This window comes from Ptychodera flava, chromosome 1 (genome assembly GCF_041260155.1).
Source record: "Ptychodera flava strain L36383 chromosome 1, AS_Pfla_20210202, whole genome shotgun sequence".
NCBI classification, from domain to species: Eukaryota; Metazoa; Hemichordata; class Enteropneusta; family Ptychoderidae; genus Ptychodera; species Ptychodera flava.
In genome coordinates, this window is record NC_091928.1 from 25,335,562 (window position 1) to 25,357,967 (window position 22,406).

General features: G+C 35.4%; 2 protein-coding genes across 3 annotated transcripts; one reads left to right on the top strand and one right to left on the bottom strand.

Moving 5' to 3' along the window:
- The first annotated feature begins 1,061 nt into the window (after positions 1 to 1,061).
- Positions 1,062 to 15,278, top strand: LOC139133575 (uncharacterized). Its single transcript, XM_070700309.1, has 14 exons — positions 1,062 to 1,197; positions 2,374 to 2,507; positions 2,981 to 3,170; positions 3,979 to 4,847; positions 5,721 to 5,906; positions 7,399 to 7,485; positions 8,216 to 8,330; positions 8,698 to 9,285; positions 9,607 to 9,753; positions 10,188 to 10,358; positions 11,218 to 11,478; positions 12,654 to 12,933; positions 13,179 to 13,385; positions 13,916 to 15,278. The coding sequence occupies exons 2-14, from the start codon at positions 2,376 to 2,378 to the stop codon at positions 14,190 to 14,192; spliced, it is 3,510 nt and encodes a 1,169-aa protein (XP_070556410.1). The 5' UTR covers positions 1,062 to 1,197; positions 2,374 to 2,375; the 3' UTR covers positions 14,193 to 15,278.
- Positions 13,626 to 20,481, bottom strand: LOC139133584 (exonuclease 1-like). Of its 2 annotated transcripts, XM_070700329.1 has the most exons (9): positions 20,283 to 20,481; positions 19,285 to 19,457; positions 18,964 to 19,083; positions 18,274 to 18,397; positions 17,651 to 17,788; positions 17,339 to 17,551; positions 16,888 to 17,075; positions 16,534 to 16,636; positions 13,626 to 16,077 (listed from the first exon to the last, which is right to left on the bottom strand). In XM_070700329.1, exons 2-9 carry the CDS (start codon positions 19,443 to 19,445, stop codon positions 15,217 to 15,219), a joined length of 1,908 nt encoding a protein of 635 aa, XP_070556430.1. In that variant the 5' UTR covers positions 19,446 to 19,457; positions 20,283 to 20,481; the 3' UTR covers positions 13,626 to 15,216. The 2 variants fall into 2 exon arrangements, with proteins under 2 accessions (XP_070556430.1, XP_070556421.1); XM_070700320.1 differs by having other exon boundaries at positions 19,285 to 20,481.
- Between the last annotated feature and the right edge of the window lie 1,925 nt (positions 20,482 to 22,406).

Below are 22,406 nucleotides of genomic sequence, written 5' to 3' on the forward strand. Positions count from 1 at the left end.
ACCAAAAAATTACTTTTGTTGAGTTGTACCTGTGTACCAAATATGAAGTCTCTAGGTGCAACGGTGTTCGCATGGTAGTTGCAGAAGCGCGACGGAAGAAGAAGAAGAATATAATAATAAAAAACAGAACGATTACAATAGGGTTCGCACCCATGGTGTCGAAACCCTAATATAATAATAATAATAAAAAACATAACGATTACAATAGGGTTTCGCACCCATGGTGTCGAAACCCTAATAATAAAAACAGAACGATTACAAGAGGGTTTCGCACCCATGGTGTCGAAACCCTAATAATAATAATAAAAAACAGAACGATTACAAGAGGGTTTCGCACCCATGGTGTCGAAACCCTAATAATAATAAAAAAACAGAACGATTACAAGAGGGTTTCGCACCCATGGTGTCGAAACCCTAATAATAAAAAAAAACAGAACGATTACAAGAGGGTTTCGCACCCATGGTGTCGAAACCCTAAATATAGCTGCAAGCAGCGATGACCGGGTTTCGACACAAGTAGCAGCATTAAGAGCAAAAGAAACATTAGATTGTGCGCATAATTAATGAAGTACAGGATGCAGTGTCATTAGGTCTCCCATCATACCACATATGAAGTCTGTAGCACTTGTGTTTATCAAGATGTGGACATATAGGTATATTTAAGGTCAAAGGTCATCGAGGTCACATGACATTTTGTCAAAAAAATTGTATTGCTAAGCTATCCCTATATACCAAAAATCAGACCTCTAGCTCTATTGGCTGGCTCAGAATTAGATATGCGCATAATTAATTAGGTACAGGAAGTGGTGTCATAAGGTGTCCCATCATACCAAATATGAAGGGTCTAGCACTTGGGGTTACTTAGTTATGCCCATATATGTATATATAAGGTCAAAGGTCATGAAGGTCACATGACATTTTGTCAAAAAAATTGTACTGCTAAGTTATCCCTATATACCAAAAATCAGACATCTAGCTCTATTGGCTGGCTCAGAATTAGATATGCGCATAATTAATGAGGTACAGGATGTGATGTCATAAGTCTCCCATCATACCAAATATGAAGGGTCAGGCGGTGGGTGCAATGAAAATGCCCTCTAGCGACAACCGGTTTTAACCAATCAAAAGAAAGTATTTATAGCTCGCCAGCCTGAAGTGTAGATATCAACCGCAGCAGCAGCCAACAATTGAGAAAAGGTGAGTTTATTTTGCGAAATGTCATTAATTTGCTATATTTTTGGTATAATAACTCACAATAACAATTGCTTTATTTGGTTTTGTACAAGAATGTCAACGAGTTTTGGTCGTGGTATAAAAATTATCATTTATCGTCGATCGCCCAAAATTTGAGGGACATGTACTTCCGGTATCGTTTTCTTCAATTGAATACAGTTTTGTATAATTTAAAAAAAGGTTTAGTTGTTGAAATTGTATTAATTGAATTCAGAAAGGTTTAATTTACCTAATTTATAAACTAAACCAACTGAACCATCGCAATTATTTACGTGTTTCGACTATTGGTATACCGTGTGAATTGGCGGCAAATTAAAGATGGCGTCACCCGTACTGACAGCGAGGCACACTGTCACTGCACAAGAGAATGAGAATTCCTCCCAATTGGGAGTTTTTGAACAGGTGTTTTTGCTGACATGAGTTTCTTTTTTTTTTTGATAAAATCTCCTGATCGCCCTGTAGTGTGTTTGGCGTCGAAAGTTTAATATTTTAACTTTTCTTGATGAATTTAACGTATTAGTAAAAATCGAGTCGATCTATGCTGCCAAAATACATTATTCATGTCGATGACCAGCTGCCTATGCAGTTTACCTATAAATCTCACTGATATTGAACAAAGTTTGAATAACTCGCAGAAAGCAGGGTGAACTTTTCGGGAACCATGGTAAACCTAACCTCAAATTTATTATTGAATATGCTGGTACACTTTTCTTCATGCGCAAATGTCTATTAAAGTGCACACAGCTAAAGTTCTCAAATGTTTTCCCCATATCGGGAGAAAATCTCTTGATCGGGGGTGCTGTTTTTCTCCCAATTGGGAGGAATTTTCCCATTTGATCTAGTGTGCCTTGCTGACTGAGGTTACCCAGAAAATGACTGTTGCTATAAAACACGCATCTGGGCGTGCACACTTTCTATCGGATTGGGAACCCAATCTTGCTTTGTACAACTGTTCTGTTGGCTACATAGATTTGGATGTTACAGTGAGACAGAAACTGGATTTGTGTCGATGCGAATTACTGAACTGTTGGAAGTTATGTAGCTGAAATCCCTGTTATAGTATTTAGTAATAATAAATTTATAGTCATAATGTTTTGCTAAAAAACATCAAGTTCTAATACATAACTCATTTTTCCTCAGAAATGTCAAGATTACATAGTGTTGCAACAAGCAGTCCGACACCCAGAAAAAACAAGAAGATAAAATGTACGGAGGGAGAGGAGACTACCGGTACTTCAACAAGTAGAAGACGATCACTATTCACAGAACACTTGGTAGGTAGTGCTTCTGTAGTGTTAATTGTTCACCCCTTGTCAATATAATAAAAAATTAGGCAACTCTATAGAGAGTGTCTAGTGATTAAAGATTGCAACCAATGATTTTGCTAGCGGTACTGACGATCCAGTTGAGTTTTTTGTGATATTACCATACCAGACAGTAATGATAATGTCAAGACACTATCAATCAGTGATCAATGAAATTTAATCAACAATTTCTGACTAACACAGAATTTTTCAACCTCCTCAGATAGAAGATATGTTTCCTGCTTTTTTTAAAACTATGAAATCAGTATTCATTTCCCATTTCAAGTCATCAGATATTAAAGAAATAAAGGAATTAAAAAAAATTAACTATTTCCATTTTTGAACTATTTATGACAAGGAGCATAAGTTCTTCTGAATTTTTTATGAAAGTCCACTATTACTTTGCTTGTTTATATGTCTATTTCTTGATATTATTTTGATAGGTGCCGCCGATAACCACGAAAAGAGCATGTAGGAAGTGGACCACTGATGAGGACAAAGCATTAGTCCAATATATAGCACTGTATCACAGCACAGACAGCAAGTCAGTGTGGCCAACAACACATGATATGGTGTTTTGGTCAAAATGTGCTGAGGCTATTAGTGCTGTTACCAAGTGTGAAATACGAGAGGGTATGCAATCATATTAATCATAATTTGTAAAAGTTTTTTTTCTGTGTATCCACAATACAGTCAATTCCAGCAATCATTATCATTCAAGGCAAGTAAATTACCAGGTCCAATAAACAGTAAAAACAAACAAACAAAAGATCACTGACAAAATCAGTAGTACAATTTTTGAACCACTGTATAAGTGGTGGTACCAGGTGTTTGGAATGGGTAAGCGTAACCTACTAGCATGCTACACCCGGCAAGATTGAACTAGTGTGACAAAGTTATTGTACGGTAATTCAGCTATCTGCCAAATTACTCTTCTGAGTCAAAGTCAGAAATACTGTCTTTCATCATCTGAGTGACAGATTTGTCATATTTAGATATAAGATCTCCATATCTACCATAGAACTTCTTAAACGATCTAACCAACCTACTTTTTGAAAATCCTTGTCTCATCAGCTTTAAGACTAATAAGCTGTGTCTCTCTTGAAAATCTCCATATAAATTACAAGCTCTCAGTAGTTGTGAAATGTACACACCATAAGCTGGACTCGACGGAATATTACTAGTCAAGTAGGGAAAGTTAATGATTTCAAAATTAAAATTAAATTAAATTAAGGTTACTTGCTTTTCTCCCTATATTATGTTTAAGGGTATGCTCAATATTTATCTCCTGAAAACAAAATGTATATGTACAAAAACCATTATTACCGCTAGTTGATGGATTTTTCAATAACAGAGTAACTGATACACATGCTGTCTTTGTAAGTTTGTTTTTCATCTCATTAATTGACATTAGTTTGATTTTTGTTGTTGGTTTTATTAGGTACTGCATGTAGGTCAAGAACGCTTAACCATCTAGGGCATAAATTCAAGAGTATTGAAGATGCCGAAAATTACTTCGATATTAATTACGATGCTGATTTTGGGTTTTTTGTGGAAGATATCATCAACAATCCAGTAGGAACATCACCAAAATCACCAATGGGATGTTTCAGTCCATTTGGCAACAAAGCTTCTGCAGCATCACCTGGACAATATATGGGAACAGTTTTGGGGAGTTTCAATCAACTATCAAAACGTCAACAATCTAGTTTAATTTCACATCTGTTTACAATGTATATATCATCACGGTATTCACCAGCTCTACTACCCCCATACACACCAGGAGATTTTATCAGCTTAGCTGCAGAAGCGATTAATACCTTGAAGCAGAACAATGAGGAAAACACACTCTATCATTTAGCATCAGCTGTAGGTAGATCGAGGGAAGATGGTAGTGGACCACGAATGCCTCTCCATAGAATGCCATGGCCATTATTGTCGTATAATATTAAGTTTTTTTCTGTGGATAACATGCAACAGTGCCGATGTCCAGAGGTATATGCAAAGTTTTTGGAGACACTATATTGTCATTTTGGCAAAAAATGCATCAGTCTATTGTGTGGGCCAATGTGGGCATACAGCTCCAACGGTGATCAAAACCTGTGGCAGAATGACAATGAAGTGGATGTAGAAGAGGAGGAAGAATTAGAAGAGGAAAGGATACAAGGATTGCAAACTTCAAGTGATGTTTTACAGTCAGCTATGGAGTTGTCAGATATCATTGAAGAAGTTGATGCCAATATTGAATGGGAGATGATGGAGAAGGATAATAATGCCAATAACTTACAATTAGGATCCTCAGATAATCAGGTGAGTATTAAAGTTTTTTGAATTCATGTACATGTGATCTGACTGTGATTGTTCTGTAAGAGAGATTTTTAGCAACTAGGGAGTCTGCTTAAAAGTCAGAATGTAACACCTATAGCAGACAAATGTTGGCTCATTAGATGAAACAGAATGCCTACAGTTTTGAATGATGTTATGTGAAAGTCAGTTTGGAGACAAAAGATACTTGGGTTTATATGGGGAGGACATTACATATTCTAAACATGAATTTTATAATTTACTTACAAGACATCACATTTTTTTATTTGCTTGAATTTTGGCAAAAATTCTGTAAAAAAAATTGACAGTAGTGTATTTTATAAAGGGGGAAAAATTGACTTTGGCATCCAAAGGGTTCAACATTGAAATTTAGAGATTATTTAGAGATTACCCCAAAGTAAGCTTTTACTAAATCATGGTAATTACACACTGTTCCCATGATTCCTTAGAAAAGCCATCCACATGACATGCAATGACTTTCCATTGCAATAGGGGGAGGGAGGGCATTCATCTGATTGCCCTACATAATACATGTTTTAATTTTATTGGTTGAATGTACAATGAATCTGAGTACTAAACTGTGCTGTAATGTGAATTGGGTGGTAAGAATTTAATGGGCACCTAAGGCCCCCCCAAAATAAAATTGTTTCTGGTCATCGCCAGCACCATTTAATGTGTGCGCGTCAACCCTTTTTTTTCCCTTTTCTCTTTGCCCTTTTGGAAAATAGGAATAAATATATCAAATTCCATTAAAAATAAAAAAAAAATAAAAAAAATTTGCGTCACCGCATCATTTTTGCCATATGTCAATGACCAGAAACAATTCTATTTTTTTTGGCCTAATTATCTTTTATTCAGAACCATGAAGAGGAAAATGTTACTTCCGAGTTGAATATGATGTCAGTTAGCAGCCTTTTCTCCACGTTATCTGTTGCTGAGAGAAGAGAAGTGGAATCAGCAAATACAGATCCCCGTATTATCTCACAGGAGTATGGGGTTCAGCCACACAACAAAAATCACAATATGAAACGGAATACAATGAAGGTGAATGAAATAAGACATTTTTAGCTCCCATTTCGTATATCTATATACCATGGGAGCTTATGGGATCAGTTGCGTCTGTATGTATGTATGTATGTATGTATGTATGTATGTATGTATGTATGTATGTATGTATGTTTGTATGTATGTCTGTCAACATCAAAAACTTGAAAACCGCTGAACATTTCATCTTGATATTTGGTGTGTAGATTGGTGTTGGGCTGTAGATGGGATTTTGTTCAAATGAAGTTGCCATTGCCAAAAATATGCAAATTAACTGGATTAATGTAAAAATGATTAAAATTGAAAAACTGAACAACCACAGGCCAGATTCCTTCAAAAATTTATATGTAAGTACTTTAGGTAGACTTTATATGATTTTGTGCATCTTGGGTCAATATCTTGAATTTTCTATTTTTCATGAATTTTTTTGCAATTTTTCCCATTTTTGGTCAAAAAAATCTTCTTCTCTGAAACTATTGTCCGATTCATTTTAAACTTGGTATGGAGGTTCATAAGGGTGACCTCTGTCAGATTTGTTCAAATTGTGGTGAATTTGCATAATTGTATTTTTGGGCAATTTTTCCCATTTTTGGTCAAAATTTTTTTTCCTCTGAAATGGCTTGTCCGATGGATTTGAAACGTGGTATGGAGGTTTGTTGGGGTGACCTTTGTCAGATTTGTTCAAATTCTGATGAAATTTGCATAATTGTATTTATGGGCAATTTTTCCCATTTTTGGTCAAAAATTTTTTTCCTCTGAAATGGCAAGTCCGATTGATTTGAAACATGGTATGGAGGTTCCTAGGGGTGATATCTGTTTGATGTTTTCAAATTTTAGTGAAATTTGCGTAATTGTATTTTTTTGGCAATTTTTCCCATTTTCAGTCAAAATATCATATTCTCTGAAACTACTTATCCAATTGTTTTGAAACTTGCTATGGAGGTTCCTAGGGGTGACCTCTGTCAGGTTTGTTCAAATTGTGATGAAATTTACATAATTGTAGTTTGGGGCAATAACTCTATCAGATTTGTTCAAAATATGTGAAATATTCATATTTTTGTGTGTCATTTTCCCAATTTGGGGACCATGTAGTTCAGAATCCTGTAGATTGATTTTTTATGTACTTCACCATGGGCTACATGACTCAAATGGGAGCGACACCGTCTTATTGGCGGTATTTTTAAAGTTTTGCATGTACAGGAAAGCATGCACTATCACACCTAGAAATCACTATTTAGCCTGATGTTTCTATGTTTGAATTATTTTTGGTGATGGGAGAATATAAATTAAATCTGCAACACTCATCAATACTCTAGCTACATGTGATACTAAAATGTAAGAAGTGTTGTCATGTATACATACACAGAATGCCACAGGAATTTTTTAGGATGTAAATACTAGCGTCTGATCAATACTTGTCGTAGAGAATCTGAGAAATAACCTCTGGGACTGGACAAAGTCAATTATAATCTATATTTCCTGTTTTGTTTAGGCAATGACAAATGTTGTTGGTCTGTCAAAGAGAACATTAGCATATCGTTTGGAGAAGAGTGGATTTTGTGCAGATACAAGCATTCAGGTAAGATCATTAATCTTTCTCCCAAGTAGAATTTAGTTTTTTAAGCAACAACAATCTTCCCAACTGGTTCATTAGTTGCAGTCGACCATGAACTTCCCAAGGCACCAGTTACTCCAACCTCCCAAGTCTGATTTACTTCTAGCCAAATACTGTGTCATAGGTCCCCTTTGGCTGCCCATGACACATTCAAAGTAAATTGTACTCAGGGGAAATTAGTGTGATATACCCATTGAGATTACTGTGGACTACATCTGGACGAAGAGTATTTTTTCCATTTAGCTGCTATAAAAAATGTATCAGTTTTGTGAATTCTGTTTATGTCAGGTGTAAATATATTTTGTACTCTTACATCTGTCATCATTTTGTTTGCAATTTTCCCAGTTTTTGGTCAAAAAACCTTCTCTGAAACCATAGTTCAAATACATTTGCAAATTTTACATTCTGCTTGAAGCGTGACGCATTGTCATTGAAATCAATGCATTTATTTGAATAGGATCAGGGGAGTTAGTGGGCCATGTGAATGATGTAGTGACTGGTAACTATGGTTACTGGTTGTCCATACATCATGGGCATGTGAATGATGTATGGACAACCAGTATCCATAGTTACCAGTCACTACATCATTCACATGGCCCACTAACTCCCTTGATCATATTCAAATAAATGCATTGATTTGCATTCACATCGAGACATTTACTAAACAAAATCATGTGTTTCAACTGATATGTAGGAGAAAACATTGCTCATGATCAAGAAGAAGATAAAAGACGGAAGATGGTGGATAAAGGCAGACTTAACAGATATACGTTCTGGACTCCGAGAGTCTATGAATCATGTTTGGTCAGGTACAAATACTTTTTTTGGTCTTCATCAAAATCAATAAAAAACACACCCAGGGCAGGTAATGCATTATTTGAATAATATTATATAATTGAACTGTGCATATTATGGTTACATAACACAAATTTTGATAACTCTGTTTATAATACATTTTCAGAACACATCAGATTTCATGAATGTAGATTTATGCAGTTTCTATTCATTTCTACTACTTTTGTATTGGGTTTGGTGTTTAAAAGCGGTTCAACAGTTTACAATATGATTCATAGTGTGTGTGTGTGTGTGTGTGTGTGTGTGTGAGTGTCTGCTGATGTGTAATGTACGGTCAAATTATGCATTGTAATATAATTAATTCTAGTTATCCATTTTCAGGAGATGTTGACACTGGGAATGGTTCACTTGAAACCTTGTATGAGCAATACAAAAGGAAAATTGCGTTCATCAAATCGATTGGGAAAGGCAACCAGTCAGTCCTGAATACCTTTCAGCAAGATGTGGAGGTGATGATAGCTTCTTTGGATGAAGACAATGACTTTCTGAATGCAGGGTATGACAAAGCAGAATCTGACTACAAGAAAAAACAGAGACAGTTGAGAGTAAATGAAGAGTCATTATTCGCATTAGCATGGGGAGTTGAAGGTTACAAACAACTCCTGGACATGAGATCTTCATTAATAGACAAGCTGCAACAATTTAAGGATGACGACAACCCCAACATCAGACTTGAGCTGCCTCGAGTAAAAGAAATTCTATTGGAGTATACAAAAGGCCTGTTCATGAAGAAGAGAGATGCTGCCAGTCATATATTGGTATTTATGGTGTCTGATGAAAGGCGTAACTTCAAGCCGTATGCAGTCCCAGTAAGAGTTCTGCCCACACAGACGATAACAGATGAGAAGATGAGACAGCTGAAAGAGGAACTCCGGTTGAAAATGGAAAGCCTGGGCATGACTGTCGTTGGTTAGTGCTTTGAATTGAAACTCCTGTATTTCATGCCTTTAAACTATTACAGCCCCTATTTTACTGCATTGGGTTGTCGAGGGACTGGTGTGGAGACCTGAGTTGAACAAAATTGTCTGTTTGCAGATAATGATCAAGGCCATAAAGATAAGATATACATGTATACCTTCCTGCATGGTGTAAGATGTAATGAAATGTGTTCTCAAATCTAAGTAAAATGTAATTGCAAACAATTCATACATGTAGTTTCTAGATTTGTTTTGGTTTAGTTCTCAATGCACATGGACAAATACAGTTTTTGTCTTGGTTTTTACATTTCAGGATTTACTACTGATGGTGAATTTAACTCTCTGAGGACAAGGGGAAGTGACAGTTTTCCTATTTCAATCATAGAACTTATCAAGGTAGCCAAAGCAGAAGCCAGTGCGACTCACCACCAGATAATAGCCCAGTATCTTACCCCAAAAAGTGAGTTTTGATACAGATGGTTATGTGTTTTTAAAAAAAATAGTCATTTTTGTCCATGCAAGCTCTAGTTTTAAATAACTTAACTTTTAGAAAGAGACAAGAAGTAAAGTTTTTGGAATGACATAATACCAGTGAGTTTTCTACTTTGAAAATGTTTATACTTTCTGTCTAATTTTGAGTAAGATGCTCATTTACATGTAAAAAAAAAGTTCAGATACTTGGCCTTATGAAAACATAGTTTATGGGGAGGAGGGTCCCAGTACATCTTTGATGAGAAATACAGCCTTGAAAATAAGTGTGCTTTATGAAAACATAGTTTATGGGGAGGAGGGTCCCAGTACATCTTTGATGAGAAATACAGCCTTGAAAATACGTGTGCTTGTTTCATACAGTGCCATCTTAACTGTTTAGCATACAAACTAATTACTTTTCAGGTAATGGAGATCAAGTAGAGCCATTATTAAGTCATCCTGCAATACCGAGAACTGATGTTGAATGGTTATCAAAGTTTGTGAATGATAACAATTGCAACTTCAAAGATGCTGTCGGGATACTGAAGAGAAGATTTTTTCCACATGGATATGACCCTCATCCTTGGATACCTGGTTGGTAACAGAAATTTAATTAATTTTCAGTACTCTCCCTCACATTTGGTATGTGTATATATGTATGTATGTGTATTTTGGGGCTATTTTCTGTAACATTTGTTTGTCACACAGTCGGAAGTGCACTGCTCAGCAGTTTGAATTCTGCAAAACTCTCAATGTGTCATACCTTTGTTCATTCTCCTTGCAGAGAGTTCTTTGAAATTTTAACCTAGCTGGGGAGTTTGACCACTCTAATTGTTCTCTGTATGAGATATTAAACATAAAACAGAGCAACAAAGTTCTCCATAGACTTGCACATGTATAAGCAAGTCCTCCATAGACTCGCATGTATAAGGCCAAGAAAAATAAAAAATTAGTTTTTCATTGTATTCATATTGCAAAAATGGTGCAATGAGTCTTTTAGTCCCCACAGACAAACTCGGGGTGGTGTGGTGTGTGTGTGTGTGTGTGTGTGGGGGGGGGGACTTATAGATCTCTTTCAAATTGGATACAATGGCATTGATCTATGTTATACATTACGCATGTTGATTTCTGTTGTAACTGATACCAAAATTTTGAGCGGTGTTGTGTCATTGACAATGACTTTTAAACCACATCTCCAATTGATTTCAAAATTTGTACTGAAGTTTGTACGCCAATTCAAATATTTGAATGGGTGTACGCACCATTTCTACTGTTAAGCGCATATCTTTGTAATATCCGTGCTTGAGTGGGGCATTTGTTATTATTTTTCTGGTTCAAGATACAACATACTGTCTTTGTCGTTGCGTTTACATCTAAAAGTAACTTTTAATATGACATTGCAGCTCTTTGGTCTCTCGAGTCTTCTACAGTGTTGTAAATTTTACTGTTTCAGGTAAACTAGAGACAGTGTCCGATTGCCTGAAGGCTGTGTTTACCATATATTTATTCCGCCACAAAATTGAGATGTTAAAGGTTAATGGTGTAGATTTCTCTAAGCATCTTTATGTCCCTGAGTCACATAATGGAGTAGCAGAACATGCTAGGGAGGACCACTGCCATGTACTGAAGAGAATAGCTTCCTGTGTCCGTGCTGGTACTGTACCCAAAATTGATGTCAGAAAGTTTGTTGAAGCACTACATGATAAAAATACAGGTGTGTAACAAAATATTTCTACTTTCACTTTCTTTACTTAAAAAAAAAACAACATTTCATTTGCCTTGGATTTTCTGTCAGCCCTGCACTTTGAGTCAATGGAGGTCATCTGTGGTACACCTTTTCTTTCCACCAAAGGCGGTGGTCCTTTTAGTCCCCACAGATGAAGTCCGGCGGGGACTTATAGAATGGGTCCCGTCTGTCTGTCCGTCCGTCCGCAGCCATTTCTCAGACACCTAAACTTGGTACAAGGATAGTACCCTACCCCATACAGATGCACGTCAATTAGTTTCACAATGCGATCAAATTTGGCCATGTTAGAGGACTTTTTAGTTTCACTCTCCATAGACTCCCGTGTATAGCAAGTCTGTCCGCAGCCGTTTCTCTGACACATCTGAAGTGGTTTTGTTCAAACTTGGCACTAGGATAGTACCCTACCCCATATAAATGCACATAGATTTGTTTCAAGATGTTATCGTCATATCATATTTGGCCATGTTAGAGGACTTTTTAGTTTCTCCATAGACTACTATGTATAAGCAAGTCTGTCTGTCTGCAGCCGTTTCTCCGACACCTCTGAAGTGATTTTGTTCAAACTTGGCACAAGGATAGTACCCTACCCCATACAGATGCACGTCGATTTGTTTCACAATGTGATCATATTTGGCCGTGTTAGAGGACTTTTTAGTTTCTCCATAGACTACTATGTATAAGCAAGTCTGTCCGTCCGCAGCCATTTCTCCGACACCTCTGAAGTGATTTTGTTAGCTCCCCTGTCCGAGACGCGGAGCTTATCTGATAGAGTACATACTTCTCTAAATCCCAGACCCAGTGCAAGTCGCATCAATGTCATTCCACATCAACATGGACACCAAAGATCACAACAAAATGGACAAACAGGGACTCTGTCATCTGTGACTTGTTTTATGATAAATCCAATCATACAAACTTATTATAGAATCATCAACAACAACAAAATTACAGTATACTGCTATCACACAGCCAGAGTTCATTGCCCCGTCACACTTACATCTCAGTGATGAGTGGTGACAATGACTATAAACTGAAAGGGCTGGGGAAATTTTGGTTAAGAGAGTACATGTATTTGCTGTATGTAATATTTTTGTCCAATTACCATTTGCCCAGAATTGAACTGTGTATTCATTTTCTGATAGGACTTACATACACAGCCTTAACTGGGAAAAATAAGCACAGTGTTGCAGATGCAGAGAGGTTACTTTCCCCAGCTGTATCAAGACTGTTTTTTTCTCTTGGGTATGAAGAGGAAGGTAGATTTGTCAGACTTGTCAGCAACTGGCACAAAGCAGCAGATGGCAGAGGGATTAGTGAAGACGAAAGGAGCAAGTTCAACAAAGATATGTTAAACTTCATCTTGGATGACTGGATGCCCTGGCATCATTACAATCCAGACTACAGTACTATTGATCCTCTAAGGTATGTTAAAAAATCTCTTATTACCATTTCTATAAATACATTCTCTTCTCTAAACACATGTGATATACTGCACTTTTTAGTGTCTGCTTTCCAAACTTATCATCTGGCTACATGTTGAGTTAGCTTAATACCATGTTTACAGTTTGGTGGCACTAGTCATGTGCACAGGGTATGTATGAAGTAGCCTTTGAAACAGTGCTTTTGCTTGCATAAATAACCTATGTTTTATAACTAATTCCTTACAGACCAATAAAGGGTATATGTGGATTTACCAGAGAAATCATAGTGGCTTTGATTGCCAACATCGAAAGTGCAGAATGGAGACGTTGTGAAGAAGGGCCACCAGAACACCCAAGAGCCAGTACAACTGATGACGTGGAGGGATTTTTCTCTCTCATTCATTCAATGTTGGGTCCAGTGTTTGACCACAAGACTTTCCGTGATAATTACAAGTAAGCAATTCCCACAATTACTTGTGACTTCCTATGTGCATCACTAATCATGTAAATTACAAGCAAGAAATTACCCTAATTACTGGTGACTTGTTTTTATGTACTTCAGTAATTCGGGTAATTGCTTACTTATAATTCTCATGATGAGTGATGTACATAATAACCAGTCGCAGTCAAAATGCCCATATGAACCCAGATTGTTACTGGCTATAATGATGATAAATACAATAAAAACACACATTAATATTGAACATTGTGTGCCATGACCGGCAGTTTTTCTTTTTAAGGCCAATAATTACAAAAATTATCAACATCACTGCCAAAGGCACTGGGTACAATCAAATATGAAGTAACTGTTGATTGTTGTGTATTATTACAGCTGATTAAAGTCTGTTCAGAGAGCATTGAAAAATCTGAAACATTCCAAACCTTGTTACATATGATTTGTATAGAAATGTATTAACATCTGCCTGTAGATTTTACATATATAACAGTCATTTTAATGCCTTCTGCTCTACATTTTTTTCCAGAAAAATATGTAATGAATTTACGAAAAGAGTCGACCCAGATTTACCATATTACTATTGGACTGGGAGTGATTCACGGTTCAACATGGGGCCACTGCCTTCTTTCAACCAACCATCAGGAGATGTGGAAAGACTTGACCGTGTCCAGATTAGAAGGCGAGCTGATCCTGCTGTTTTCCATGCCAACAGGGCATCAGTGCCACGCAGAGGATCACTAACAGTGCGCGCACAATTTTTTCAGAACCCAGAACAGTTGCCACCAATTTCATTGACTTTGTAGTATCAATCATCCTTATAAAGTGTATGAATGTAAAAATGACCCGCTATTTATACCCACGGGTTGGAGTCATGATCAGAAAATCTCATTTACATAACAAACCTGAAAGGAACCACATCTTGCAACAATTTAGCTAATATTATGGTTGATAGGCTTTCTAATGCCAAGACAAATGAGAACGGCTAACTATCTATGTAACTATTGAAGTGTCAGTGAATGTTTTCTAGCAATGAGCACACACATATTTTAGCTAAAATGAATGTGATCTACTGTCAGTAAAATTGTGGTTGCTAACCAATTGCAGGTAAACATTACGACTGCAATAGAAGGCTAATTGTTTTTGCTGTGTACCAGCTAAAACCACATAGGTGTAAGCAACAGTGAAAAATATACAATACACTGATAAAAATATCAACCATTCACAGGCCTACTTTGTTTATTCACTTAGTGCCATAAAGTACTGTAATTGAAAAAAATACCTCCAATAAGACAGTGTTGCTCCTATTTGATTAGAATTGTATTCTAAATAACTACAACTATCTGTGTCAAGGATCCCATGGTGAACTGCCAGAAAAATCAGCATGTGAGATTCTGACATATGTTATCAAAAATTGGCAAAATTACACAAAAATTGACAAAAATCAGATTGAGTTCATCTAAGAATTGCCCCAAAAATACCATTATGCAAATTTCACTAAAATTTAGACAATTTTGCCAAAAGTTATCCTTTAAAACTTCCACACCAATTTTCAAATTTTTTAAGCCAAAACAGGATGATTGCCCCAATAATACCATGCAGATGTTAAAACCTTCCCCTTAAAAGCAATGTGAACTGTCATCATTGAGTTTTTTTTATTTTAACCATTTTTACATTTATTAATTAATTTGCATATTTTTGGCAATGTAAACTTCATTTGAATGAAATACTATCTACAGCCCAACATTTATTTACACAACAAATATCAAGATCAAATGTGCAGTGGTACATGCCTACACTTCTGATCCATCAGACAGGTATTTACATATACTAAATGAGAAGTGAAAAAGTATTTTTTTTTTCAAAACTGAAACCCACCCCACCCCTGAGAAGTGTTTGTGGAAAAAGACTTAGCGCACTTTTTTTGCTTTTCATGACGACATAGTTTTCCCACATGCTGTGTACTTTTGTTATAGTTATTTTTACATAGAACCCCACCAACATCCATGTTGTTCGGAATCTAATGTGATCAACAACCACTGAAAGTTTGCCCTCTGTAAAAGGTTTGTGAACATATCTGGTTAGTTCACTTGGAATAAATCCAATGTGCTGCCACCCATTGCCCACATCTAAATCAACTGCAATTGCATCCTTGTCAAATTTGTTTGAGGGATCTGGCCTCAAGCAGGCTTTCACAGGAAGCTTGTGGTCATAGAGTCTAATGTAACCAGCCTCCAGAACTTCCTGTCTGTTCATGTTGTGACATACACCTAGCACCTTAAATGGGACACTATGTTCAATATTACAAGGATCATCTTCATTGATGTCGTTTAGCCTGGCTATACTAGTAGTATCACTACTGATACTTGAAATTGACATTGACTCAAGAGAGTCAGCAACAGAAATTGTGTCATTTATCATTGTCCACTTCCACAGCATTAGAAAGGGTCTATCATTGATATTTACAATACAACAATCACTCATTGAACACTTTATAAGTGATTGCATGTTAAAAACACTTAGTCGTTCATCTGACAATTTGATAACACCATATGACATGTCTGCAAATTGAGATGACTGAGGTGTAACAATCTTCAAAACACGTAAATTAAGAGTTATAACAGGACAGCAGGGTAAAGTCCAAGCAATAGCTTCCTCTAGTCCAGTAACTGTGATCTCGATATTCACAGACTGAAAAAAAGTACATACTATATTAGAGCTCAACTATCTAACTTTTGGCCAGTTTGACACTATTTTGGTCTGTATATCAACTGCAGTTGGCTGTTCAACTCTCTCAATAGAATGAAATCCAAACGACCGGTATTCAGCTTGCACACAAATAATTTGTGAAAAATTATCATCGCTATTGTCAAAAACTGCATTCAAGTCAGGACTTTAAATTCATCATGACAAATTTATGCTAATAATGGAAACCAAATAATGCCTAAGATTATTATGAATGACTGTTGCAGAGAATTGGCAGTATATGCTGATGTGAGACATCATAAGGGTTAAATAACATGTTTGGAAGAGAGGTGGACTTTTATTCATTGATGCAAAGTGTATACATGATGAATGTAATGCCTCATTTTCAGTGCCGAATAAAATAAACAATTAATTTTCATATATTGTGACCTTTTATCTTACCTGGGTAAAGATAGATGAGGGACTGTAGTTGTTAATGATTGACAAATCATTAACAGAAACATTTCCTACAGCAAGGCCAAGAGCTGTTTCTTTACTCAAGATACTGTAGAGTGTGGTGTTAAGAATTAAACCAACAAAGTTCATGGTTTTGTAAAATTAAAAAAAAACCGTATAATTTGTGATTATAAAAATAGCCTGTGCATAGGTGAATCAATATAAAAACATGGCATGCATTGATCAAAATGATTTTTCACATTTGAGTCTGTACAAAACCATATGAATAAGTTTGATACAATGGTACTATGTGCATTTAACGAATACTCATTTACTGATATACAATTAAACCAAGGATACCGTCCAATGTAAGGCATGTCTGTGTAACATGAACCTTCATCATATGTGTTTAGGGGGACTATGCATTGCGTGTCTACATCGAACACCATGTGATGCCTGAAAATGTTCACTGCCTTGTGAAAATTGTGGACATAATGCTCAGGTATCGTAATCTGCAAATTTAAATAAAGGCCCATCCTGGGAATAGCCTGAAAAAAATTCATACAATATAAGCAGTAAGCATACAACACTGGTGCATTGTTGTGTTGTAAACCAATCTACCAATTTAGGAATTGCAAATTATAAAATCTTGCATATATGAAGTATTGCAGAAGTTTGTACAAATTCAATAAACTGATTTTTAAATGCATAAATATTTAACAGGTGCCATTGGTAAGACAGACAATGTACATGCTTAAGGCGTCACTCATATGAAGGTACAAAATATTGTTTTATTCACTTTAAAATTTACCTGAAAAATATCCTTATCTTTAATTCGTTTCACGAATTCAACTGATCGCTTAATGCCAACTCCAGGAATCGATGGTAAGTAGTCACATCCTGCCAACACACTTATGTAAATAAACTTCAGGAAGGACCATTGATCAAGTTCAAAGCACTCCTGAAGTAGGCTGGCATCAATCATTAGTGAGGTCCCAAAATTCGTATCAGTTTTGGTGAAAACCTGTAGTAATAATTGGAAATCAGGTATTGAGAAAATAATTCTACATGTTTTTCTTTGGTAAGCAAAATAAAAAAATGTTTAGCTCATGGAGATACTTACTTTAGCTGCTCCATAAACAATAACATCAGAGTCCTCCGTGATAACACCATACACTTTCCCACATGTTGCTAAATAGGCCATCTGTGCATCAGCCTCATATGGTGCAACCAGGTACTCTATGTTGTGTTCACGAAGACGCTATAATAAGAGATAATTACCATGTAAAAGTCAACAATGATAAAATGTGTAAGAAAACTAATTTAAAGTTAACAATGACATACTTATTTTCAAAGTTACACCATTTCAAGGCAGTCAGCTATAACTTCATTATTTTTAATATCATGATTTCATATCAAAAGTAACGAAAACCAAAATTTTTTTCGAAGTGTGGTCACATGAAGTTTTCCAAAACAGGTGACCAACCTACAACCTAGATTCTTAACAATTAAGTTATTTTCAGCCTGCAATCCAAATTTGGCAACCACAAATAAGAACATGTATGTGCGTGGATTTGACAGACTCAGCAGACTTACCAAGGACTCCTAAAGTAACATTTCTTAGTATTTTTGTTTAATGACATGCAAAATTGGATATTTTTGGCAAGCAAATTGAAACAAAAGATACAGGTAATGGGGCTTGTAACAAGGATGTTCAAAATGTGTAACATTACAAAGTTTTTGTACCTGTATTACTTTCTGAACCATTGCTTCAGTGATACTGACACCTGCCAGAAAATATCTCTGAGCCTCACAGTAGTTTTTTTTATCCCACAGTAACTTGGCTTTTTGGAGAGAAATCTCCCGTTGCCTAGGGAAAGCAAAAATAAGTCAGTTAATTATACATTATGAACTGTATCAAAATCCAGCACTCAGATGAAATTTCCGGGTGACAGTCAATTGGAATTATATTGGTATTTGGAAAGCAGGACAGCTTGAAAACAGAATTAAACACATGAGCATGTGTAACTTTGTTTTAAAGGCAAACATGAAAGACAACTGTTTATTGTATGTCTATCAAACTAAGCCATGATTATGTTTGTTTAAATCAGTGTTCATTCCACCTAAAAACAGTAGATACAGACAGAATGCAGAATGTGTTGCTTCTCTATTCATAATGAAATTGAAGGAAAAAATAACTGATATGATATCAGCATTTTAGAGAAATCATCTTCAAGATGTGCAATTTTTACAATTTAGTACCATAAACACCATTTCATTTCATTTCAACCAGAAAAAAAATAAATGAAATTTTAAATACTTGAATGATATCAATTTCAAATTAATAGGGTTTGTATGGTTATTCACACTGTCTTGTCAAGTCTGTATTAATTCACATAGGACACTATACTAATGAAATTAACAAGAATAGTTTACCTTTTACGTCTGCTGTTTTCATTTTGCTTGGGAGGATACGGTTGCCCATCAAAAACAACAAGTGGCTTTATCCCCAACTTTTCCAAGTTCAATATCTCCTTTAGAAAATATTGTATGTATCTAGTGTAAACAAAAAAAGTTTTGTTTAAATATACAATTTGTGCATAATAGAGTGACACAATCACAAAGTACAATTTACCAGGCAATGATCAGCAGTTCATCATAGCCTATTTTATAAATTTATGATTTTATAAAATCAACAGGTCCAAAGTATACATCAATACATCTAAATTTGTTTTAATGAAAGCAACATAATTCTACCTGTCTGTTGGTATGTCCATTGCAAGCTCTCGTGCACAGCCACAGGAACCTTTATGGAGAAGCATGGAAGCATCCACTGCCAGTGTCTTCCCACTAAATTCCTGTAGCCTGACATGTCTTGAGGCTTTCTTTATTTGACTGTGTAAGCTTTTTATTCCCATCACCTATTAGAACTACACAAAATTATTATAATTATATTATTGTTATTGTTATTTTATTTATTTATTTATTTATAATTTATTCATTTAATAGTTGCCACTGATGTAAACATGTCACATTCATGCGAGTGATTTTTGGGCATAATAACTCAAAAAAAAAAATCTACAAATATTTTTTTTAACATAAATATTTTTTTAAAACAGGAATTGGGAAAAAAGAATTTTAATCTCAAAAACAATTAAATAAATCTGATTTTTTATGCTCTCTGACCTAAACTACCCTACTAGATAATTTTCATGGTAATAAAAAGTGCCAAAAAACCCTGAAATTTTAAACCACAAAACGGTTAATGGTTAATATAGAAACGTGGGGCAGTGAAATTGATCATTAATGATATTTGTGTTTTTCTGCCCAAAATACCTTGAAGAATGAAATTTTCAATATCACCTATTAATAAAAATTATTTCTGCATAATTATTTAATTGCTGTTTTAATTATTATCATTATTTTTCATAAAAATAAAAAAATAACAAAAGAAGGACAAAAATGAAAAAATAGAATAAACAAAAACAAACAAATAAACACTGAACAGTAGCGAAGTTAATAAGCAAAATCTGAGAGGACTATTTTGTCAATCTTTTTTTTTATGTTATATTTTTTCACTTTTTGTCCATTTTTTCTACTTTGTCAAAAAAATTGTCAGAAATTTTTGTGGTTTTTCTTGAGCCTCTGTGGTCAACATATACATGATATATACATGAAAGTGCTTCTCGACAACAGAATTTTCACAGGAAAATAGTCACAAAAATGTAAAACATGAATACGTAAGTCCATCTTACCGTTTATATTGCGTAACTCGGCAGTAAATCAGTGACGATCACAAAAATCAACAGGTGGTTTAATGCGGTTTGAATATACGCGCGACAACATGAAGAGCGCCAACCGGAAGTGAACGGCCTGACGACCGGTAACGTAATGAAAGGTTGTGAAAGAACCGGTGGTAATTGGTCGCTAGAGGGCGTTTACATTGCACCCACCGCCTGATGCTCTGTATTGAATTTTGAAGCTATTTTGACTCGCTTCAACTAGGTTTTGTTGAACAAATTTATTATTTATGAACACAAAAGTTGTGCGTGTGTGGAATTGATCATTGTAGGGTTTTAAAATCATTGAATTTTAGTGGGCGGAATGTAAATGCACTTTTCAAGTGGAATTGTAAGCGTAATTTTGACGTTACACTGTCAAAGTACCTCTTCCTAATGTTGTACCATGGTACTACTCCCATTTTCAAGTGTGGTGATCCAACCTGAACACGAAAAACACTGGGATAGGGCTACACCATTATATTGAAAGGGGTGAACACTGAAGCAAAGAAAGAATAGATAACCTGATGAAAGGTGACAGATATCCCAAACAATGCCATGAAATTTACACTTTTAATTGTAAAGGAGAAATCTTCAATATAGATATTTAGAACTTTATATTTTATAATACTGTAGAGTTTGAGAGTCCATTGACTGTATAATGCCTTCTATAACTTGTACTGTGAACGCATATCTTCATGTGAGCAATGTCTTCTAACAGTTCAGCAATGCAGATATTAAAGCGTGTAGATAGGGATAGAGAATGAGCTTTATATACAGAATTTTTCTGAATTTTAGAGAGAAATTATTATCAGAACATTTGATAAATTGTTATTTTGAAAGAGGCTTATGGGGAAAAGTTTATATTTTTGGCATTTCTTTTGATTGAACTTCACAAGTATGAGATTTCATTATCAAAACACAAAGTCACATAGTTTTGTTTCACCATAGTTTAAGCAGACTGTGTAGTCTGCACCATAAAATTTATAAAACTTCATAGAAATTCTTACACATGGAATCTACGCAAACACTCTAAGACTTTTAGTACAAATGAGGAATGAGTAGATATCAATGAATTATCATGAAATATTTGGCAAAAATCAAAACATATGAATTTCTGTGCAGATAATTTTTTAATTTGCACATATCCAGATACTTTTGATGAAAATGTCTTTGTGCTTTCGGATTTTTTAACAAGGTTGTGGAAGAAGTGGAAAAAAAGGTGTGAAACATTTTGCTGGAGAAAAAAATGCATATAGATTCAGGTTCTTTGGTCTTCTAATCATGTATTTCATCAGTGACTCCACTGAACATAAAAACAGGTACCAACTCGGTATCGAATTGTTGTTAGACAGTGCCTATTTTTTTACATCATGGTGATGGATTTTCAAATAAAGAGTAAATTCAACTACTAGGAATTCTGTTTCATGGAAAGTGTCTTTCTTGACATTGAATTTCTGTGCAGAAGTGAGAGTGTTGCCGATTTCTCTATATTAGCGCATCTATGTTATTTTTTGGTAGCAGTGGACAGTCAGAAATATGAGTAAATTTGAGGTTGCCGTCTTATATACTTTGCATCAAAAGACATCAAACCCTTCAATTCTTGCATTTCACATTTCTTAATGAAAACTTTCAGCCCTTGAAGATGCAGCGGAACAATTAAGATTGAATCAGTGCCTCAACACAGGTTTCTAAAAAATTTGTCTGCAAATGGACTTGGTACAAGTCTGTGAATAAAATCAAACTTAGTGAATGCAATATAGTTGAGTAATTGGGATTGTATTTTTTTCTGACTGTGATGTAATGATTCTAGGAGAAACTTACTGCTGGTCACGTTCACTCCATGCATGCTCAAATGAACTACACCGAGTGTTCACCTCATACAAACACAGCACGGTTACACTTTATGCAACTTGTTTAACCCTTTCACCACCATAGTTTGTCCCAAATCCATTGTTTTCAATGGTAAAGTTGGACCTGTACACAGGGAACTGGGGGTGAAAGGGTTAAGACAGCATAGGATGTTGTTGCAGTCATCTCAGTCAAATCGTTTTATACACAAAGTTACAATATGTTACTTTAACTTTCTGAAATGACTAT